The sequence below is a fragment of the Bos grunniens genome, chromosome 16, assembly GCF_055505025.1.
Source record: "Bos grunniens cultivar Pamir isolate PY7600 chromosome 16, Bosgru_T2T1.0, whole genome shotgun sequence".
NCBI lineage: Eukaryota > Metazoa > Chordata > Mammalia > Artiodactyla > Bovidae > Bos > Bos grunniens.
In genome coordinates, this window is record NC_141180.1 from 470,258 (window position 1) to 493,516 (window position 23,259).

The following is a 23,259-nucleotide window of genomic DNA, read 5'->3' on the forward strand; positions in this document are numbered from 1 at the left end:
GTGGTAGGTAGTTGGACTTGTAGAATACTCCCACTTTGGTATCTGTAGGGGACCCCTAACCAAGGGTGTGATAGCAAGAAGAGCCTGGCCTTTCTCTGCAGATAGTGAGACACAGCGTTCAGATCCTTAGCCTAGTCAGAGAGTCCATTAGACCAGAAGAGAGCATTAAAAATATGGTAATGCCACTGTGTCCTAGGAATTGACATGATTTTCACATTGGATTTCCATCAGACCCACTAGACTCAGCAAATTGGCCTGTTGGGGTCACAGCCGACTGGCAGTAGGAGGGGCCAGCAGTCAGCCACCTTCTACAGCGGCCGTAGCTGCATGATTTGGTAAAGGGTTTGCTTCTTTGCATCAGAAAGAGTAGCGTTCTGGTCAAGATAAAAACAGAAGGTTGGAATCTTCCCGTGTGTGTGGACTAGAAGAGGGAGCCTCACAGAGCTGACCGCATCGTTCTTTCAGATCAAAGTGTGGACCGCCAACCCCCAGCAGTTTGTGGAAGACGAGGACGACGATACCTTCTCCTACACCGTCAGGATCGCGGCCCAGGACCTGCTGCTGGTGAGAGGGCTGCCCCGACACCCACTCACCGGGGTCCTGACGGCGTCGGCTTCTCCTCTTTGTTCTAGACCTCCCTCGAGCCTTTGCTCAGCACTGGTTTTGGACAGCTTTACCTCAGACTGGGGTGGGTAACAGAGCAGCTCAGATGGTAAAGAATCTGCCTGCAACCCCGCAGGAGGCCCGGGTTCAATCCCTGGGTCAGGAAGATCCCCTGAGAAGGGAATGGCAACCCACTCCAGTCTTCTTGCCTGGAGAATTCCATGAGCGGAGGAGCCTGGTGGGCCACAGCCATGGGGTCGCAAAGAGTCAGAGGTGACTGAGAACTAACACAGAGCATCTCAAGTGAAGTCTGAGACGCAGGAATTCTAAAGCCCTTGGTCCGGCCCTGCTTCTCACGCCAATGTTGATGAAAGAGCTGTGCGGGGCGCGGTGTTCTAATGGGAGGGGGCGTCTGCATCAGGGACTCTTCGGCTTAGTTCAGTCTTCAGCAAGGGTCTGTGTGTAGCGCAGACTAGAGGCTGGCAGATTTGCAAGCTTCGATTGCTGCGAGGTGAACGTCCCGGTGGCTGCCCGTCTCCTGTGGCTCTGACCGGAGCACAGAGCTATCTCTAGCCTGAGGTCTGTGGAGAAGCTGCTGCCTGTCTGGTGATACACTTATTCCCGTTTCATTGTTGGTGGGCAGTCTGTTGTCCTTTGGTGTTTCTAAGGCACCTCAGGAGGGCCACGGCATGTCACTTAGTAGATTTGCTCTGCTTTTCCAAGTTGACCTCCCAGAGATAAATACCTGGTCCATTGCTGTCCACAGCTGTGTCTCTCATTGACCCCTGATGCTCTGCAGAATGTAGCCATCCATTCTGTAAGCTTTAGAGAGCTCAGCCTCTGCAGAGAGACGGGTGCTGCTTTAACTTAGAGACCTTCATACAGCTCGGGGTTGCATTATGAGTGTATCTGATCACGTTAGCCACATGCACAGCAATGCAGTTTATGGTTTTAATTTGCACAGAAATATTCGTTGGCACCTCTCCTCTCATCCTAGGCTGTGGCCTCTGATTTCCAGAATGAGAGCGCGGCTGCATTGGCCGCCGCGGCCGCTCGGCACTTACAGGAGGCTGAGCAGACCAAGAGCAGCGGCGCTGAGCACTGGTGAGAGGGGGCAGCAGGCCACGTCGTGGGGGCACCCTCTGGGCGGTGGGTGAGGGCAGGCATCCTGGCTTTGAATCACCTGTTCTAGAGCAGTTTTTCCTTAAAATAGTTGGTTCGATGCTTTTATTCCTTTTTAAAAAGCCTGGAAAGGAAGGGCTTTTGCTTTGTTTTTAGTTAGAAAAACCTGTTACTGTTAAATTATACTGTTTTCAGATATAGGCTTAGATTGGAAGAGTAGCTCAGTGCCCTTCAGGGTCAGGCTTGCTGAAGTGCCTTTCCCTCGAGTGCTTGTGTCTCTGGCGGGGGGTTTGTGTGACTGGCCATGGGGTCCCTTTGGCAGGTGGAAGGTCCACGAGGCCTGCATGCTGGCCCTGGGCTCGGTGAAGTCCATCGTCACTGACAGCGTGAAGAGCGGCAGGATCCCCTTCGACATGCACGGCTTCCTGACCGGCGTCGTCCTTGCAGACCTCAACCTCTCAGGTGTGTTTCAGCACAGCAGGATTCTGGGGGTCTCAGCTCTGTTGTTCACTTAGGTAAACCTTGGGGTGGAATTCTTCCTGCAGCCTGGAGCTGGGGCTCCTTTGACTCTGCACTGCCCGGGGACCTTGACTCAGATTTCAGCAGCTCTGAGTCTGGGGCGGCCTCACTGCTCATTCCTTACCCCTCTCCCACATCTGCCCCCCGGGTTCACGCCCACTGCCCGGGGTGGTGTTTGGCGTCTGAACAGGGCGCAAGTGTGGCTGCTGTGCAGGGAGCACTCTGGCAGGAGTTGTAAATGCAGAGCCCCCTGTACCCTCAGGCAGTCTGTGTCAGGCTCATCCTCTCTGTTTGCTTCCCATCAGTTTTCTCAAACTATCTGTTCTCTCTAAAACCATTCTAACTAGATAATTAAAGTGTTCTGCTCTCACGTCCGTGATCACTGCTAGCCTTAAAAGGAATCGCCTCGACTGCATGGAGCCCATTCCTCGGGGCACAGGGCTGTGGCTGCGGGACAGCGGCCTCCTGAGAGCCAGACCCCAGCTCAGTCTCTGCTTCCTCTCTGAGCCTAAGTCATGGGGCCCTCATTGCTCCTGCCATGCCAGTGCACTGTCCTGTGTCCTTGTCCTGAGTTAGCCCTTTGGGTAGCTTAAGCCATTGGAGAATCTTCTCCGCTGTCTCTATTGAGGTCATTAGGTCCTCTCTCATTCTGAGTCACAGGTCATAGAACTAAGCAGTTGAGCGTCGTGATCTCAGACCCACTGAGGAGACTCCTTTTTGTTCTGCAGTTACCATGTGTGCAGTCTGTTGAGCTTGGTGAATGTTTCTGTCTCTTCTGCTGAAATGTACGTGTGCGAGTGGAAGCCTTGTCACACACCCTCCATCCCGCAGCGCCTGGCCCCTGACGCACACAGTGTGATTACATGTTGATGACAGTGCTGGAGTTTCTCACACCCACCAGCATATTTTTTCCAGAATTTGCCATAGCAAAGCTTTTCTATACGAGCCATTCTCAAACTCTTTGGTCTCAGGACCCCTTTACACCTTTAAAAATTATCAATAACCCCAAGGAGATTTTTTTGTCACATGTGACATTATTTGACATACTAGAAATTAAAACTGAGAAGCTTTCAGAACATAAGAATTGCAAGCATACCTCCCATTAGCTGTTAGAGCCCTGGTGACACGTCATGTAACCTTTGGAAAACCACTGTGTACTCCACAGGGAGTGAGACTGAAACAGTTGAGCGTTGTCTTAGTTTTGCTACGAAAATGTTTCACTTTTGTAACTTCCAGGACCGTATTTTGAGAATTGTTACTCTCCATTATGTAATTTATTATGTAATTATCTGGCACAGTTTGGTAGGTTCTGTTGAATAGGTCCCATCAACTAATGTTTATTGTACAGATAACAAGGTTAAGCCCTGTGACAGCTAAATAAGTATAGTCTCTATTCTCAAACATCTTAATAATAGGCAGGGCATAGTAATCCTTATCCCGGTGGCTGGAATATCAGTGTATATATATTTGAATATATATATATATATATATATATATATATATATATAGTTCATGTTAGAAAGCTGATGACGTGAGATTAAAGTGGCTCAGAGACAATTAGGATTACTTCAGCCCAAGAGATCGGTTAGATAATGCAAGGAGAGGTGAGTGTGTTGGCTTAAAAGCCAAGCACAGAAATGGCAACATAAGATGACAGCTAGGGTGGGCTGCATGCCTGAGTCTGGAGGCACAGAGAGGAATTGGAGGTGATGCCAGAGGCACTGATCCAAGGGACTTTATTTGGTAAGCTGTGGAATTTATTGACATTTTAAATAAGAGAATGACAGAGATATAATTTGTAATATTCCAGTTGGTCCAAGAGTAGGGAAAACCTGGCCATGGAGAAGCTTCCAGAGAGCTGGTTAGCAGTGCATGAGGAATGGCGAGAGCTGGGGTGGGGTCAGGGCTGGGATGTCTTTTTGGTCTAGGAATGTTCAGAATGTACCTTGGGAATCTGGGAGACTGCTCTAGGTTCTGTGCCATAGGTCACACATTTGCTTCTGTCTTTTCCGGTCCTCCTTTCCTGTTGATTGGCTGTGTGTGTGTGAGGCAGTGCCTCCCTGTTGCGGCGCGCCGGGGCGCGGGGGTTGGGAGGAGGGCGAGGAGCTGCAGCGTGCCCGGCCCTGACTGCTCTCTCTCCTCCCCAGTGTCTCCTTTCCTCCTGGGCCGGGCCCTCTGGGCTGCCAGTCGCTTTACAGTTGCTATGTCCCCTGAATTGATCCAGCAGTTTCTTCAGGCAACGGTTAGTGGTCTTCACGAGACACAACCCCCATCAGTTCGAATCTCCGCAGTGAGAGCCATCTGGGGGTGAGTACGCCACCTTAGAGCGAGCAGACCTGTCTTAAGAGAAAGTTGCTCAGGGTAGAAGTCCCAAACAGCAGTTACCTGTTCACCGTGTCGCTCGGAAATTTCTGACGAAGATCTCCTGCAGAATGAATGTTGGCAGGACAGGGCTTCTGTGAGTCCCAGATGTGTCCTGTTTTTACTCCTCTTTCCTTTTCAAATCAGTCCAGTTCTGGGACCATCTGGACTGCTCCCTCCCCCACAGAGGGGCCGAACCTGGGCTCTGAGAGAGACCTGACTTGCCTGGGGCTGCACGGTAGTGGAGCATAGCATAGAAGCGGGCTGAGAGCCCAGCCCGCCTGCTTGACTGATGGTATCTGTGCTAGAAACCAAACTTGGGATAATATGGCCTGGAAACTGTGCGTGTTTTCCCCAGTTTTGCACCTTTCTCACAGCTCATGGCTCAGGTAGTCCTTTATTTGTGCTCCTCCTCAGACCAGAGAGGCATTGGTGTTTGCAGGGGTGTTTTCAAGTCCAAATCTGAGAGCCTCAGTTGAGTCCTAAGAATTGCTTGAAACCCTAAAAACACAATTTCTCTTCCACCCGCCTGCACTGCCTCCTGACCTTCTGAAGCAGATTGAGACGCTGGGCATCACTGTGTGTCCTCAGAGGGCACTAGGGTGCAGGCTGTCAGAGGAGCCTGAACAAGGGGCCCTCGCTCTGTCCCTCCTGCACCCACAGTTTGGCATCTGTCCAAGTCAGAGCCGCCTGAGGACAAGAGAGCTGTTTGGAGAAGATAGGCTCACATCCTGTCTGCTGATTTGCCAACCACAGTCCTGGCTATGGTTCCATTTGACTTGGTTCTGTCATCATCACCGTACACCAAGCAGCCAGGGGGAATCTCACCAACCTGTGTTTCAGGTTATAGCAGCACAGGCTGTCCCAGCTCTGGATCGAGGAGTGGTCCAGGAACTCCTGGAGAACACTGACTGAGACAGCTACCCACAGATGGGGGAGCCTTTGTTGAAGTCCACAGCCCAATGGATGCTCCAGCCCGGCACCAGGGTGAGAAATTCAGGACCAGGCACTTGTAAGAGGCTGGTCACTACAGCCTGAAGGAGCTGACTGCTACCTCTGATGTGAAGACTGCAATGAAAGACATGAAGGAACCTGAAAAACCAAGAAAGCATGGTGTCAGAAAAGAAACACAGTCGCTCTCCAGTAACCAGCCCCAAAGACGTGGAGATCTGTGATTCATCTGATAAAGAATTCAAAATATCATTTTAAGCAGTTCAATTAACTGCAGGAAAGCACAAAAACACAACTTCATGAAATCAGAAAAACAACTCACAGACAGAATGAGAAATTCAACCAAGAGAGAGAAATCATAAAAAAATAACAAATGAATTCTGGAGCTGAAGGATACCATAGAAAGCATCAGTAGCAGAATGAATCAGGTAGAAGAGGTCTGTGAAATAGAAGATGGGGCCTTCCAGTCAGAGGATGACAGAGAATAAAGAATGAAAACCAAGGAGGAAATGTGAACCCAGTGGTGCCTTTAGGAGAAATAGTAGATGCATGATTGGAGCCCCAGAAGAAAGGGAAGAGGCCTTTTTAAAGAAATAATGCATGAGAACTTCCCAAATCTGAGAGGAGACTTGCACCTCCTAGTCATAAAGCTAATATACTTCACCCCAAAATTTCAGTCCAAGGTGATCTTCAAGACACAGTATAATGCTGCTACTGCTGCTAAGTCGCTTCAGTCGTGTCCGACTCTGTGCGACCCCATAGACGGCAGCCCACCAGGCCCCGCCGTCCCTGGGATTCTCCAGGCAAGAACACTGGAGTGGGTTGCCATTTCCTTCTCCAATGCATGAAAGTGAAAAGTGAAAGTGAAGTTGCTCAGTCGTGTTCTACTCTTCCCGACCCCATGGACTGCAGCCTACCAGGCTCCTCCACCCATGGGATTTTCCTGGAGTGGGTTGCCATTGCCTTCTCTGGTTATCCAGTAAATGATCCATTCGTTTCAAATAGACGCCATTTGAATCAAATGGTATAATAAAACTATCTAAAATCAAAGACAGAATTTTCAAAGCATTAAGAAGCAAAAACCTTCTGCTCATACAAGGAAGCTCCCGTAAGGCCAGCAACAGATTTCTCAGCAGAAACTTTGCAGGCCAAGAGACAGTGGAATAATACATTCTAGGTGCTGAATGAAAAAGCTGCCAACCAAGAATACTTTACCTAGCAAAGCTGTCCTTCAGAAGTGAAGACTACATGAAGACTTTCCAAGACAAACAAAGCCGAAGGAGTTCTTCACTGCTAGACCTGCCTTACAAGAAACACTGGAAATTCTTCAAGCTGAAATGAAAAGATGCATATTACTAATGTGGAAATATACAATGTATTGCTACAGGTAAGTATATTATTGATTCAGAATACTCTTAATACTGTGATATGATGGTGTTAACCACCTGACTCTAAAGGGTAAAATATGAAAGTATTACAAATAACCAGCTAAATGAACCCAGGTCTCCCGCATTGTAGGCAGATGCTTTACTGTCTGACCCACCAGGAAAGTCCTCATTATAATGAATACACAGTATAAAAGGGGTTAAATTGTGATATCAGAGACATTAACGGATGGGAGTAAAGGAGTAGAGTTTCTTTATGTCTGTACAATGCTTTATGGTGACCACAAAGCAAAGTCTGTGATAGACACACAAACAGTAAAGAGAAAAGAAGGAAAGCATTTCTCTTTGGAAGATCACCATTCACAGAGGAAGACAGCCAGAGGGGCAATGGGGAATGGGACCACAGGAGAGCCAGCAAACAGTTAGTAAAATGGCAGCTAGTAAACTGGGCTCACTTACAAAAGTTATCTTAAATATAAATGGACTAAATTCTCCAATTAAAAGTCAAATTAGCTGAATGGATTAGAAGAAAGAACCAGTTGAGGCTACAGGTCTTAAGACACACAGGCTGAAAGTAGAGGAGAAAAGATGCTCCACGTGACGTGGAAACCAGAAGAGAGTGAGAATCTGTGCTTTTATCAGCAAGTGGGCTTTAATTCAGAAGCTGTAACACGAAACCGCACATTATACTATAAGGGGGCTGATTCATCAGGAAACTAGGACGGTCACAAATGCGCGTGCGTCTGCCATCAGAGCACCTAAGTACACCCAGCAGATAGTCATATCCGAAAGGAGAGACAGACAGCAGTACAATAACAGCAGATTTATACTCCATCCCCTTTACAGGGGGTGTTTGTCCAAACAGAAAATCAGTAATGGAACATTGGACCTAAACTACACTTTCCCCCAGATGGACCCAGCAGACCTACTGAGCAGTTCATCCAGCAGCAGCTGAGCGCACCTCCTTCCCAGGCTTGCATGGGGTGTGCTCCAGGACAGGCCGTGATGCCAACGTTGGTAAATCTAAGGTGAAAATCATATCGAGTGTCTTTTCCAGTCACATGTGGAGGAAACTTTTGAAATTAGTTACAGTAGGAAAGCTAAAAAAATCAAAGATACATGGAAATCAAACAGTACTTTTCTGAACAACCCGTGGGTCAAAGGAAAAATTAAAAGAGAAATCTAAACATGTCTTGAAACACATGACAATGGAAATACAACATACCAAAACTTACAGGATACAGAAAAAGGAGTTCTAACAAAGGAACACTTACATTAAAGCAAAAAAAGAAAAAACAATCTCAAACAACCTCACTTCCTTCCTCAGGAGCTCAAAAGAGAACAGATGAAGCCCAGAGGCAGCAGGAGGAAGGCAAGAGCAGCGACAGATGAGTGGGGGCCAGAGAGACGTTAGAAGAGTTTGATGAGAGTAAGAGCTGGTATTTTGAAAAACTAAACACAGTTGACAAGCTATAGCTAGACTAAAACGAAGAGAGAGAGCCCTCATACGAACGAAGCAGGAGCCTTCACAACTGCCACCACAGAGAGACAGAGGCTCGCGAGAGACCACGGAGAGCAAGTGTGTGCCAACAGACTGCTTAACCTAGAAGAAATGCATAAATTCTTAGAAACATACAGCCTAGCAAACCTGAACAAGAAGAATTTGAAAATCTGAACAGACCAGTAGCTGATGAGGAGCGTGAGTCAGTAACGAGAAAGCTGCCACGGGAAAAGCCCAGGACCAGATGGCTCCACTGGTGAGCTCTACCAAATGTTCAAAGAGAAGTAAATGCCAGCCTTTCTCAGACTCCTTCCAAATGCTGAAGAGGAGGGAACATTTGCATACTCATTTTTCTCGGCCAGCATTACCCTGATAACAAGGACACTACAGGAAAAGAAACGACAGGCCAGTGTGCCGGACGAGTGTGGCCCTCAGCACAGCGCCAGCAAACTCGGCCCAGTGGCACCGTGAAGGGCAGCACACCGCCGTCAAGCGGGGCTCACCCCTGGGATGCAAAGGGCTCAGCATGCGTAAACTAATAAATGCAATACCCACTTAACAGAATGAAAAATTAAAAGATGTGAATATCTCAATAGATGCAGAAAAAGCACTTGACAAAATTCAGTACCCTTTCATGACAAAAGCTTTCAACAAAGCACGTAGAAGGAACACATCTCAACACAATAAAGGCCATATATGACCGCCTCCCCCCCCCCGCCCCCAGCTAATATGTTCAGCAGTGAACGGCTGAAAGCTTTTCCTCTTAAGATCAAGAGCAAGGTAAGGGTACCCACTGTGACCACTCCTTCTCAACATAGTACTGAATTCCTGAGCAGAGCAGTTAGAAAAGAATAATGAGCTATCAGAAAGAGAAATTTAAAAAATAGTTGCATCAAAAACAATAAAGTATCTAAGAATAAACATAAGTCACCAAGATGAAAGATCTATACACATAAAGCTATAAGACATCAAGGAAAGAAACTGAAGACACAAACTAATAGATATTTCATGTTCGTAGATGGAAATAATGAACACTATTTAAATGTCCAAACTACCGAAAGCAATCTACAGATTCAGTGTAGTCCCGCTCAAAATTCCAATGGCATTTTTTACATAAATAGAACAAACAATTCCAGAATTTGTATGGTATCACAGTTCTTGATTTTAAACTGTATTACAAAGTGATAGTAATCAAAATAGGATGGTATTGGCATTAAAAACAGACACAAAGATCATGGAGCAGAATAGAGAGCCCAGCTGTACACCTGCACTTCTGAGGCCAATTACTTTATGACAGAGGAGCCAAGAACACACACGGGGGGAGGACAGGCTCTGCAGTAAATGGTATTTGAAAATCTGGACCCTTATCTTACACACTGCTTATTTAACTTATATGCAGAGTACATCATGCGAAATGCCAGGCTGGATGAATCACAAACTGGAATCAAGACTGCTGAGAGAAATATCAGTAACCTCAGATATGCAGATGATACCGCCCTAATGGCAGAAAGTGAAGAGGAACTAAAGAGCCTCTTGATGAAGGTGAAAGAGGAGAGTGAAAAAGCTGGCTTAAAACTCAGCATTCAAAAAGCGTACTTAAAGTCATGGCATCCAGTCCCATTACTTCATGGCAAGTAGATGGGGGGGAAATGGAAACAGTGATTTTCTTGGGCTTCAGAATCACTGTGGACAGTGACTGCAGCCGTGAAATTAAAAGACGCTTGCTCCTTGAAAAAGAAGCTATGACAGACTTAGACAGCATATTCAAAAGCAGAGACATCACTTTGCCAACAGAGGTCCGTCTAGTCAAGGCCATCTCCAGTGGTCATATATGGATGTGAAAGCTGGACCATAAAGAAGGCTGAGCGCCAAAGAATTGATGCTTTTGAACTGTGGTGTTGGAGAAGACTCTTGAGAGTCCCTTGGACTGCAAGGAGATCCAACCAGTCCATCCTAAAGGAAATCGGTTCTGAATATTCACTGGAAGGACTGATGCTGAAGCTCCACTATTTTGGCCACCTGCTGGGAAGAGCTGACTCAGTGGAAAAGACCCTGATGCTGGGAAGGACTGAGGGCAGGAGGAGAATGGAACAACAGAGGATGAGATAGTTGGATAGCATCACTGACTCAATGGGCATGAGTTTGAACAAACTCTGGGGGATAGTGAAGGACAGGGAAGCCTGGGATGCTGCAGTCCATGGGGTCGCAAAGAGTCGGACGTGACTTAGTGACTGAACAGCAACAGTCTTACACCATATACTGAAGTCAGCTCAAAATGAAGACTTGAACTAAGACCTAAATCACGAGACTCTTAGAAAACCTAAAAATTAAATTCTCTGACACTGGTCTTGGCAGTGACTTCTTATATTTGACACCAAGAGCAGAGGCAACAAAAGCAAAAATGAATGAGTGGGACCACATCAGACTAAAAAAGCACAGGAAGCCGTGAGCCGAAGGAAGCAGCAGCCACCGAATGAAAGAAAATATTTGCAAACCATTTATCTGATAAGGGGTTAATATGCAAAATATTTAACAGGCTCATACAGCTCAATAGCAAATAAACCATCTGGTAAAAAATAAATGGCAGAGGGTTGGAAAAGACGTTTTTTCCTAGAGAAGACACACAGGTGGCCAATAGGTACATGACAGGGTGCTCAACACCACTAGGTCCCAGGAAAATGCAAATCAAAACCACAGTGAGCTCTCATGTCAAACTTGTCAGCATGGCTAGTGTCAAAAAGACAAGAAGAGGACTTCCCTGGTGGCTCAGTGGATAAGAATCCACTTGCCAGGACAGGGGGACACGGATTTGATTCCTGGTCCGAGAAGATTGCATGTGCTGCGGGACAACTCAGCTTGTGTGCCAGAACTGAGCCCACACGCCATAGCTAAAGAGAGCCCACACACTGCAGTGAAGGCCCAGCAGAGCCAGAAATAAGCAAGCTAGTTAATATTTTTAAAAAAGATAACAAGATTAACGAGGGAGTGGAGAGAAAGGAACACTTTTGTACTGTTGGTGGGAGTGTAAATTGGTGCAACCACTGTGGAGAAGAGTATGGAGGGTCTTAAAAAAATTAAAAAATAGAGCTACCATTTGATCCAACCAGAGGAAATGAAACACAATCTTGAACTGATGCCTGTGCTCGCTCTCCTTGCTGTGCTGTTCACGTAGCCGGGCTGTGGCAGCTGCTTGAGGGCATCGGCGGGGAGTGGGCAAAGGTGATGTGTGTCCAGTGGACGGAACTCAGCTGTGCAAGGGAAGCCTGCCGTCTGCAGCAGCCGGGTGGACCTCGAGGGCACTGTGCTGACTGAGCTGAGCCACACACCTCCCTCTGGAGGCTTCTGGAAAGGCCAGACTTGCTGTGAAGGAGAGCAGAAGGCCGGGGTCAGGGTGCGGGCAAGGAAGGGGGAAGGGAGCTCGCTGTCGTCCCAGGATGAGTCAGGCCTGAGGCTCCAGCATGGAGCGCGACTGTCGGCGCCTGCGCTGTGTGTAACGGAGAGTGGAGACCGCACGTTCCCAGCAGCAGGGGAGCCTGAGGGGACGGACGTGGTGAGAAAGTGGATGAGGGGAAACCTGTGCGGTGTGGACACGCATCCGGGTGCCACAGCGCTCGTGCTCACCGTGTCGTGGATGGAGTACGCCGCAGTAACGCTGAGAGAAGCGGACATTTTATCCTGCTTTTATAATCAGAAAAAAATACGTGAAGAAAGCTTTTTTTTTTTTTTTTTTTTTTAATTTTTAAATAACTTTCAGTTCTCTGACTACACAGGCAGGGCTTTCTTGAAAGGTGTAGCCGCTGTCCCGGGAGAACTGACGGAAGCCACGAACACGCAGAGCAGAGAAGCGGCATGGCCCACGTTTACAGGGCTGTGCGTCACGTGCGGAGAGCGGACCCCGGGGGCGAGCTCCTGTGGGGCAGGGTCCTCGCTGGGCCTGTCCTCAGCCGGGGTTCACGTGTGGCCCTGCCCTCTTCATTCTGCAGCCAGTCTCAGCCCAGCTTGTCCTCAGCGCCTCCCTGAGCCTGCCCCGCCTCCTGTCCATCGTAGTGCGGACTGCCTCAGAGCGCTCCTGCGCGGGATACTGGTGACAGATCCTTACACGTGGGCCACATTTCTCTAGTCACATGTGTGCCGACCTTTCTCCACAGCTCCAGGTTCACGTGTGTGCTCCTGTCTGTACCAGGACAGGCGTGAGGACCTGAAGACTAACAGCAGCCACTGCTGAGCCTCCTAACGACCACCTGCAGGCCTCCCCTGCCTGCAGTCCCTGTCACCATAGAGGTGCAGACCCCACACCTGTGGGTCCTGCATCCAAAGCAGAGCTCTGTCCTCCCAGAGACACCAGCCCCTGCCTCCGGAGCTCTTCCAGAGACACCATCCCCTGCCTCTGGAGCTCGGTTCCCCACTCTCCTCTCCCCCTCCCCCCCTGCCCCCCTCCCACTCCAGCTGCCCTGTGTGTGCTCAGCATCTGCCTGAGTTCCTGCAGGGGCCCCCGAGGGGTTTTGCTGCCTGCAACTGCAGACTGCTGCCATCTTTATTATCTCAGCTCTCAAACTGGTCTTTCTAGAATTGAGTACTTGTATTTTTGCTGCTGCAATGGAAACTCTCTGGCCCTGGTTATGCTCTTCAAGCTCTGGGATGAAGGTACCCAGGAGAAGGAGCGTGCCAGGCGATCCATGAGGCCACTGGACACAAACAGCGTTTTCCTGGGGTGTTGGTTCCCCTGAAGACTCTAGGGGAAAGAAGAAATTAGATGTCAGAAGTGGTTTGTGAAAGAAAAAAAACTTTGAGACACACTGACTTCCAGAGTAAAGCTTAACCTCTTCAGCATGGCATAGAAGATCCCATATGGTCTGAGCACACAGGGCGGCCCCTCTGACCTGCCAGGCTGTGCTGACACTTATTAGAGTGTGGCCACCTTGGGAGGAGTGGGCCCAGTCAGTCCCAGCGCAAGTGTCTGCCCAGCCCACTCTTCAGGAGGGGTGGTGCAGAGCACAGTGGCCTTGAGCATCAAGGAGCTGTGAGCCAGGAACAGGGAGTGGTCAGACCTGAGGTCCAAGCCCACAGGTATACTGGTCACCATGACCTCTGAACCCAGCGGCTGACACAGATGTTACGAGACATCTAAAAACTACACCAAGAGAAACCACTCACTGAGAACCTGGGGAGGGCCGTGTCTCTGCACCGGGTTCTGTTAACGTACAGAAACAGTGTTGTTACTGACTTGTTACCATTCCATGGATAACAGAAATAAAGACTTGGATGATGTATTTTTATAATGTATCCCATTGGACATGGTGAGCAGCATCTAGTAAATGTTTATTGATTTAAGAGGTTAATGTGGCAAGAATACACAGAAGAACTGTACAAAAAAGAGCTTCACGACTAAGATAATCACAATGGTGTGATCACTCACCTCGAGCCAGACATCCTGGAATGTGAAGTCAAGTGGGCCTTAGAAAGCATCACTACGAACAAAGCTAGTGGAGGTGATGGAATTCCAGTTGAGCTATTTCAAATCCTGAAAGATGATGCTGTGAAAGTGCTGCACTCAATATGCCAGCAAATTTGGAAAACTCAGCAGTGGTCACAGGACTGGAAAAGGTCAGTTCTCATTCCAATCGCAAAGAAAGGCAATGCCAAAGAATGCTCAAACTACCGCACAGTTGCACTCATCTCACACGCTAGTAAAATAATGCTCAAAATTCTCCAAGCCAGGCTTCAGCAATACGTGAAGTGCGAACTTCCAGATGTTCAAGCTGGTTTTAGAAGAGGCAGAGGAACCAGAGATCAAATTGCCAACATCCACTGAATTGTGGAAAAAGGATGAGAGTTACAGAAAAACATCTATTTCTGCTTTATTGACTATGCCAAAGCCTTTGACTGTGTGGATCACAATAAACTGTGGAAAATTCTGAAAGGGATGGAAATACCAGACCACCTGATCTGCCTCTTGAGAAACCTATATGCAGGTCAGGAAGCAACAGTTAGAACAGGACATGGAACAACAGACTGGTTCCAAATAGGAAAAGGAGTACGTCAGGGCTGTATATTGTCACCCTGCTTATTTAACTTCTATGCAGAGTACATCATGAGAAACGTTGGGCTGGAAGAAGCACAAGCTGGAATCAAGATTGCCGGGAGAAATATCAATAACCTCAGATATGCAGATGACACCACCCTTATGGCAGAAGGTGAAGAGGAGCTCAAAAGCCTCTTGATGAAGGTGAAAGAGGAGAGTGAAAAAGTTGGCTTAAAGCTCAACATTCAGAAAACGAAGATCATGGCATCCGGTCCCATCAATTCATGGGGAAATAGATGGGGAAACAGTGGAAACAGTGTCAGACTTTATTTTTGGGGGCTCCAAAATCATGGCAGATGGTGATTGCAGCCATGAAATTAAAAGACGCTTACTCCGTGGAAGGAAAGTTATGACCAACCTAGACAGCATATTCAAAAGCAGAGACATTACTTTGCCAACAAAGGTCTGTCTAGTCAAGACTATGGTTTTTCTAGTAGTCATGTATGGATATGAGAGTTGGACTGTGAAGAAAGCTGAGCGCTGAAGAATTGATGCTTTTGAATTGTGGTGTTGGAGAAGACTCTTGAGAGTCCCTTGGACTGGAAGGAGATCCAACGAGTCCATTCTAAAGGAGATCAGTCCTGGGTGTTCATTGGAAGGACTGATGCTGAAGCTGAAACTCCAATACTTTGGCCACCTCATGCAAAGAGTTGACTCATTGGAAAAGACCTTGATGCTGAGGGATTAGGGGCAGGAGGAGAAGGGGATGACAGAGGATGAGATGGCTGGATGGCATCACCGACTTGATGGACATGAGTCTGAGTGAACTCCAGGTGTTGGTGATGGACAGGGAGGCCTGGCGTGCTGCAATTCATGGGGTCGCAAAGAGTCAGACACAACTGAGCGACTGAACTGAACTGAGGTAGAAGTATGTGTAATGTTTTTTTTAAGGTAAATTTTTTAAAAATTTTTATGTTGGAGTGTAGTTGACTAACAGTGCTGTGTTCGTGTCAGGGGTCAGCACAGAGATTCAGTCGTACATGTGTCTGTTCTTAAACTCTTCTGCCATCTAGATGATTACAGTAGTGAGCAGAGTTTCCTGTGCTACGCAGCAGGTCCTTGTTGGTTATCTGTTTTCAGTACAGCAGTGGGTACATGTCCATCCCAAACTCCCGCTATCCCTCTTCTCCACCTTCTGCCCCTGTCACCATAGGTTCAAAGTCTGTGAGTCTTTCTGTTTTAAAACAAACATCTAAACCCCACAAATAGTACACCAAATTTGTAAGTATGAGTAAAATGTTTCTATAAATTGATCTAATTTTAGGATGCAAAAACTGCCAAAAAGTACAAAATTTTCGTAACTTGAAAGTAAAAGAATAGTCTACTATTAATGAATAACCGTTGTATTGGAAGAGATTTAAAAACACTAACTGGAAAATAACAAAAAAGTACATATTATATCTTTATATCTATCTATCTGAGGAATGTGCCTAAAACTATAGTCCGAGGAAGCATAATGCATTTGACTTAATATCTTAATGATCTGGATATAGCTATGACTGGGATTTCATAACAAAATGGGATGAAAGAAATTTTAAAGGAAATCGTGAAGACCAAAGCAGAAATACCTTAGAAAACATAGAAATGGTGGTGCTGAAAATTCTAAAAGAAAAAAAAAAACTACACAAAGATGTAAAAGTCTAGTGAACTCTAGAAGTAGGTTCATGAACTCTGTAACAGGTCACACTGACTAGGGAGCCCAGAGCGGGCCTGCTGGTGAGCATCTGCTTGTCTTGCTCCCCAGCTACTGTGACCAGCTGAAAGTCTCGGAGAGCACAGCTGTGCTGCAGCCCTTCCTCCCCAGCATCCTGGACGGCCTGATCCACCTCGCAGCCCAGTTCAGCTCCGAGGTCCTCAACCTGGTGATGGAGACCCTGTGCATCGTGTGCACGGTGGACCCCGAGTTCACAGCGAGCATGGAGAGCAAAATCTGCCCCTTCACCATCGCCATCTTCCTGAAGTACAGCAACGGTATGCGGGGCGGGGCCGCGCGGATGCCCCCGAGTCTCGTGGGCTGTGCGTTAGGGCAGAGGGGACTGTGAGTTAGCAAGAGGCTGCTTGTGTGTAGATGCAGACAGCAGAGAGCCTGCGCCTGTGACTTGCTCTCTTTAGGAGCTGGAGAAAAGAGCCAGCAGTGAGGTGGGAGGCTGAGCAGCAAAATCAAAAGCTTTCTGAAAGAAGAGGCCTAGAACTAGGATTAGAGGGGAGCTGAAGAAGAGGAGGCAGACAGAGGTCTAGGATCAGGTGTTCATAGTGTGTTTTCTGTAGTAGCAAGTCTTTGGAAATAATTAGAGATTAATTACATCCATAAAATGGAATGCTGTGCAGCCATTAATAATCCAGTCTCAAAGAAATAAAGCCATAGGGAGGTGCTCACCTTGTAGTAAGTAAATAGATTGTTTTCCAAAACTCGTAGAATAGAATCCCAGATTTTGGTTTTATTATCAGAAAAAATGTTGAGGACATTTATACCTGAAGAATGCATATTGACGCTTGGAAGGGGGGTGGTACTAATGTGAGGTCAACTGGACGTTTTAGGCCGTGGTCTGTGGGGTCACTGACAGCCGGACGTAACTTAAACAACTGAGCAGGAGTGGATGTTTTACTTGATTCGTTGTGTGACAAGAGCGTGCCCTAAGGAGGACTCCACCCTGCACGCTCCCTGCCCGCCACGCGGCCTCCCCCAGGGGCTATGTTGCTGCTTATTTGCTGCCGTGGCCGTGCACCCCCGAGTGGGCTGCAGTTCTCGTCTGCTACAGACAGTGCGTCTTAGCGCCCGGCACATTGAGTGCCCCTTGGAGGGTGTTTCTGTTTTTCTTAGGTAGGTGAAGCAGGTTTAGCTAAAGTTCCGTTTCTTCACAAGGCTCTGCTGTTTGAAGGTCTTCTCTTTTGCCTCGAGTGGCTTTGGGAGCACCCCCAGGAGATGACATGCAGTCCTACTCAACATGTGGGACCCAGAAAAATCAGTGTGAGGCAGTTCTGAGGTGGTGGTGTCTTAACAAGCTGTCAGTGGGGGCTGCTTTTCTAAGCATTTGGGCTCATAATGAATCCATGTTTCACAGGAATATAGGCATTAGAGATTTGTCCCAGGGAAAGAGGCAGGTTCTGTTTTCAGAGCAGCTGTTGCTGACTTGTCCCCGACTCTGTCAGCTCACACACATGCTGCCTCCCAGGCCCCAGCGGCTGCCCCGGGCCCCAGGTCCGGGTGAAAGGTCAGGCAAAAGCTGGCGGCTTGGGTGTGGGCCAGTGGCAGGCAGCGTGGACAGAGCGCTCGCGTCTTGTCTCCCCAGACCCTGTGGTGGCCTCCCTGTCTCAGGATGTCTTCAAGGAGCTGTCCCAGATCGAGGCCTGCCAGGGCCCCATGCAGACACGGCTGATCCCCACCCTGGTCAGCATCATGCAGGCGCCCGCCGACAAGATCCCCGCGGGGCTGTGTGCGGTGCGTCCTCGTCCTTATGGCCCTACGCCGCCCCTGACCAGCTGTGATGTGTTCTCGGGGCAGGGGTGTCCCTGGGCGCAGAACGGTGGGGCCTCTCACTAGGGCCTGAGTGTCTCTGGGTGGGTGGGCAGGCCCGTGGGCCCCTCCCTCCCTTCCCGCCCCTGAGGCAGCCTGACTTGTCTCCTGCAGACGGCCATCGACATCCTGACCACGGTGGTGCGGAGCACAAAGCCCCCTCTCTCCCAGCTGCTCATCTGTCAGGCCTTCCCCGCTGTGGCCCAGTGCACCCTGCACACGGACGACAACGCCACCATGCAGGTACCTCCGCGTGGGTGTCTGAGCCGTGGCACACGAGCAGCAGGCTGAGACGTTTCCTGCCTTGGAGAAAGAAACCCCTCCCATCTGTGCTTGTCCGGAGGACCGGGAAGGTTCCGACTGCTCAAAGGCTTGGGGTCCGAGCAGCAGAAGAGATCCCAGCCGTGTAGGCTCGGGCCCCGAGAAGCCCTCTTCTGTCAGTAGAGTCAGCAGAGGGATGACCTGGGGAGGCTCGAGGCAGTGGTCTGCTCTGTCCCCAGACCTGGGCCCGTCTCAGCTGCAGCTCAGCTGCGTTCCCCAGGACCAGAGGTGGAGCCTGGCAGCTGAAGCTCCTCCTCTGATGAGAGATCTGTGTCTGGGCTCCCACGAGGGGCTGGGAGGAGAGTGTGTGCGTATGGGTCTGGAGCCCGGCGCTGACAGGCTGCCCGTGTCTGCAGAACGGAGGCGAGTGCCTGCGGGCCTACGTGTCGGTGACGCTGGAGCAGGTGGCGCAGTGGCGCGACGAGCAGGGCCACAGCGGGCTGTGGTACGTCATGCAGGTGGTAAGCCAGCTGCTGGACCCCCGCACCTCTGAGTTCACCGCCGCCTTCGTGGGCCGCCTGGTGTCCACACTTATTGCCCGGGCGGGCCGGGAGCTGGGCGAGAGCCTGGACCAGATCCTGCGCGCTGTCCTCAGCAAGATGCAGCAGGCCGAGACGCTCAGCGTCATGCAGGTGCGGGGGCGTCCGCGGGGGGCCCTGGGCCTGTGTGCCGGGTCCCTGAGCCGCTGTCCCCTGTCCCCTAGTCCCTCATCATGGTGTTCGCACACCTGGTGCACACGCAGTTGGAGCCCCTGCTGGAGTTCCTGTGCAGCCTCCCCGGACCCACCGGCAAGCCCGCCCTGGAGTTCGTGATGGCCGAGTGGACCAGCCGGCAGCACCTCTTCTACGGGCAGTACGAGGGCAAAGTCAGGTGGGCCTCGTGCTCCCCCCGGCCCCACTGCCCACCACGCTCCCGGCCCCTCTTCCTTCTTGCTGAACTGTAGCTGCGAGTAGCTGCCATCTTGAAATTTCCAGAAAACGGGATCTTCCCTGGCAAGAGCCCTTCCCCGGCCCCGCCTGAGGGCTGCTGCTGGCTTCCTCTTGTTTTTAAAGCCAGGTTTCTAACAATTTACCCTGGACTTTACCCCCTGTTCTCACCGCCCCCCACGCCTTCCAGGGTGGACGTCCATGTGGCTTTGCTCAAGAGCTGTTCTCACCCACCCGCCCTTAGGAACAGGAGCCCCTCAGTCGGACTCTGGCATTCCCCCAGCCGGCCCGGAGGCGCATTCCCACCCAGTCGCGGTCGGGCGCGTCCCCAGGGAGGCCGGCTCACAGCGCGCTCTCCCTGCAGCTCCGTGGCACTGTGTAAGCTGCTACAGCACGGCATCACCGCCGACGACCGGCGGTTGCAGGACATCCGCGTGAAGGGCGAGGAGCTCCACAGCCCCGACGAGGGCGTCCGCACCCGCTCCAAGTCGGCCAAGAGTGCGTGACGCCGTGCCCCACCCCCGCTGGGCTAGGACACCTGGGGGGCATTCAGAAGGGGCGTCAGAGATGGGTTCCTCCCGCGCAGCAGGGGCACAGCGTGTGTGGTCCTCTTGTGGCTGCAAGTGGACAGGATGTCTGGTGGCCAGCCCGCTCTGGGCCCGGGACCCTGCGTCCATGTCTGTCACGGCTGCCATCCAACTGCAGGTTCATACTCCCCACGCTGTCCCTGAGGCTGCGTCTCTGGGGCCTGCGGCGCTCTGACCTGCTCAGGCCCCTGTGTCCCAGCTTTCTCACAGACACAGCTCGTCCCCTTTAGCCCCTGAAGGCTCTCATCTCTCCTGACCTCTAAACTGACGTAGAGTACAATGAAGTTATCTTAACATTGAGCCTCATGACTGGGGGGCTTCCTGGCGGCTCAGGTGGTAAAGAACCTGCCTGCAGTGCAGGAGACCCAGGTTCCGTCCCCGTGTCGGGATGATCCCGTGAAGGAGGGTATGGTTACCCAGTCCAGTATTCTCGCCTGGAGAGTCCAGTGGACAGAGGGGCATGGTGGGGCCATCGTCCACGGGGTCACAGAGTCGGACACACCTGAGCACTCTGCACACACGCACTCGGGGCCGCGTGTGGCCTGGGGGTGGAGTGCTGGGTGCAGTGCTGTGCGGGGAGCAGCCCAGGGCAGCCTCCTCTCTCCTCCCCAGACCCCGAGCGCTGGACCAACATCCCTCTGCTGGTCAAGATCCTGAAGCTCATCATCAACGAGCTGTCCAGCGTCATGGAGGCCAATGCCGCCCGCCAGGCTGCTCCCGCCGAGTGGAACCAAGGTGCCCTGCGTCCCCGCACGCTCCCTACCCACTGCTCTGGGGCTCGCCTTGCAGGCCCGCGTGGGGCTGGCTCCCAGGAGCTGCCTGATGTGAGGCCACCCTTCCCGGCTGGCTTCTCTTGGGGGCTTCTCAGCCTGTTCCCGCCCCCCAGCACAGTCGGCTCTCAGGCAGACTGCCGGGAGGGTCTGCTCACCCCTGGTTCTCCCTGGGACTAGGGGCGCGGTGCAGGGACCCTTGGGGCCTTCCGTCCTGGCCAGTCTGGTGGGAGGGGAGGCGCGTGCCAGCTGCTTCTCATCTCCAAGCAGACGACGCCAACGACATGTGGGAGGACCAGGACGAGGAGGATGAGGAGGAGGAGGACGGCCTGGCTGGCCAGCTCTTGTCCGACATTCTTGCCACAAGTAAATACGGTGAGTGCGGATAACAGCCGTACACACACGGGGCCAGGAGGTGGGGGTGTCCTCGAAGGGCGGCACCTGGGTTTTTGTGCCCCTTGAGCGCAGCCTCGTGGGTGACACTTCCCATCCCGCCCCCGCGTGTCTCTGCAGAGGAGGACTACTACGAGGACGACGAGGAGGACGACCCCGACGCCCTGACAGACCCACTCTATCAGCTCGACCTGCAGGTACGGTGCCCTGTGAGTGAGGGGCTCCCGTTGACCGTGCTCGCCCCGGTGCCCGTGCTCCCCCCGCGGTGCCCCTGCTCCCACCCCGGTGCCCGTGCTCCCCACCCCAGTGTCTGTGCTCCCCGCTCCACCCCCCACCCCCTCCCCCGGTGCCTGTGCTCCCGACACCGGTGCTCCTTCCTCCCCCCAGTGCCCCTGCTCCCCACCCTGCTGCTTCCTCCTCCCCTTCCTCCCTGCAGTGTTCGTGCTCCCCCCCGGTGCCTGTGCTCCCCACCCCAGTGTCCGTGCTCCCCACCCCAGTGCTCCTCTCCCCCCCCCAGTACCCCTGCTCCTCCCCCCCCGCCCAGTGCCTGTGCTCCCAACCCCGGTGCTCCCGCCTACCCCCGGTGCCCCTGCTCCCCACCCCGCTGCTCCCTCCTCCCCTTCCTCCCCCCCGGTATCCCCCCACTGGTGCCCCCTCCTCTCCTTCCTCCCCCCAGTGTCTGTGCTCCCCACCCCAGTGCCCCCTCCTCCCCTTCCTCCCCACCGTGTCCGTGCTCCCCCTGGTGCCCCCTCCTCCCCCTGGTGCCCCTCCCCCTGCAGTGCCCGTGCTTGCCCCTGGTGCCCTTCTCCCCGAAGTGCCTGTGCTCGCCCCCGGTGCCCCTCCCCACCCCGGTGCCTGTGTTCCCCCCTGTGCCCCCTCCTCTCCCTCCCCACCATGCTCCTCCCCACCCAGGTGCCCCTTCCCCTTTCCCTCACTCCTCAGGTTCACTCAGTGCTAGAACCCAGCTTCCTGCAGCTGTATGGTCAGAGTCCTCAGAGTGGCACGTTCTCAGGGTAGTATGTGAGGCGTGGTCCTGGGAAGTGCCTGTGGCACTCCGCCTCTGGATTGAACCTCGCCAGAGACTGGACCCTGGGGTGTGGGCTCTCGTCTGAAGGCCAGAGCCCGGCCCCCCCTGGCTGCAGCCCTCAGGCGTTCCCTTCCCGCCCTCTAGGCTTACCTCACAGACTTCCTCTGCCAGTTCGCCCAGCAGCCCTGCTATGTGATGTTTTCGGGCCACCTCAGCGACAGTGAGAGGCGGGTGCTGCAGACCATCGGCATCTGAGGGGAACCCCGCCCACCATGCCCGGCGTGCAGCCCTTCCTGGCCTTGGGACTCTCTCTTCTCAGCCTGCAGTAGCGGCCTCAGGCGACACTGACGGTCGAGGCCTGGTGGCCTGTGCCTCTCGGAGTGTGCGCTGGAGCACCAGCTCCTCCCACTTGAGCCCCTCTGCGCTCCAGGCTTCTGCCGGCCAGGCCAGAGCACACTGCCCGGCACGATCGTGTTCCTGGTTGTGGGCCCCCACCTGGAGCACAGGAAGTCACGACCATTCGTCTTCTAGGACGGACCTGGTGTCTCATAGTCCGTCTGATGTGTTCCGCTCCAGCTCCCCTCGCAGAGAAGTGGGCTTTCTGCCCTCACCCGCTGATGCACTTGTCTCGGGGCCGAGGGGAGCCCCCCAGGGACCCTGTTCCTCCTGCAACCCTGAGAGTCCCCGTCCAAGAAGGCCGTCTTGGTTTTGCCTCATTGCATGACAGCCCCTCCCTGATGCTGTTCCTCGTACATGCACGCACACGAGGTTAGCCAGACAGATGGCAATTTGGTTTTCCTTTTTTAGAAAAAAAAAAAAAATGGAAAAACAAATTTTTTTAAAAGTCCACTTGCCCCCACCATATTTAACATGCCTCTTGCACACACGCCCCACACACAGCCTGATACTGAGGCTGTCCCTCTCCCTCAGGAATCCTCTAAGGTGGGGACGTTGTGGCCCTCACATTTGCAATGTGTATTTTTCTAGGAGAGTAAAGTGATCTTTACAAACGAGTGCAGTCTGCATGCTCTCTGACGTTGGCACTGCCTCCTGTCGCTCTCAGAGGAGCAGCGAGGTGACGGGCCGGGGCCGGGTGCAGCCCCGTGGACTGTGCAGCTGAGCCTCTGGAAAGGGCCTCCTAGAGACAGAGCTACGTGCTCAGTTTCTGGGAGGGAGCCAGTGGCCCTGCGCCCCCTT

The 23,259-nt window shown here is 51.9% G+C and overlaps 1 protein-coding gene and 1 long non-coding RNA gene across 8 annotated transcripts in view; one reads left to right on the forward strand and one right to left on the reverse strand.

The window, feature by feature from the left end:
• The window catches only part of IPO9 (importin 9), a 39,534-nt gene extending 16,459 nt beyond the window's left edge, over positions 1-23,075 (forward strand). For 2 of the 7 annotated variants that reach the window (XM_086342986.1, XM_086342981.1), the window contains 14 exons: positions 466-564; positions 1,601-1,707; positions 2,048-2,187; positions 4,392-4,551; positions 16,269-16,495; positions 17,815-17,963; positions 18,153-18,281; positions 18,716-18,991; positions 19,063-19,229; positions 19,650-19,783; positions 20,485-20,607; positions 20,913-21,017; positions 21,156-21,232; positions 22,207-23,075. In XM_086342986.1, coding sequence (XP_086199112.1) covers positions 466-564; positions 1,601-1,707; positions 2,048-2,187; positions 4,392-4,551; positions 16,269-16,495; positions 17,815-17,963; positions 18,153-18,281; positions 18,716-18,991; positions 19,063-19,229; positions 19,650-19,783; positions 20,485-20,607; positions 20,913-21,017; positions 21,156-21,232; positions 22,207-22,317 — 2,004 coding nt within the window. In that variant the 3' untranslated portion in view covers positions 22,318-23,075. Of the gene's footprint in view, positions 1-465; positions 565-1,600; positions 1,708-2,047; positions 2,188-4,391; positions 4,552-5,690; positions 6,944-12,163; positions 15,416-16,268; positions 16,496-17,814; positions 17,964-18,152; positions 18,282-18,715; positions 18,992-19,062; positions 19,230-19,529; positions 19,784-20,484; positions 20,608-20,909; positions 21,018-21,155; positions 21,233-22,206 lie in introns of those variants that run through there. The other 5 variants (XM_086342982.1, XM_086342983.1, XM_086342985.1 and 2 more) reach the window with 5 other exon arrangements.
• On the reverse strand, positions 5,649-6,885 carry LOC147355976 (uncharacterized). Its single transcript, XR_015142913.1, has 2 exons — positions 6,772-6,885; positions 5,649-5,697 (listed from the first exon to the last, which is right to left on the reverse strand). It is a non-coding gene; the product is annotated as an uncharacterized LOC147355976 (long non-coding RNA).
• Positions 23,076-23,259: the final 184 nt, after the last annotated feature.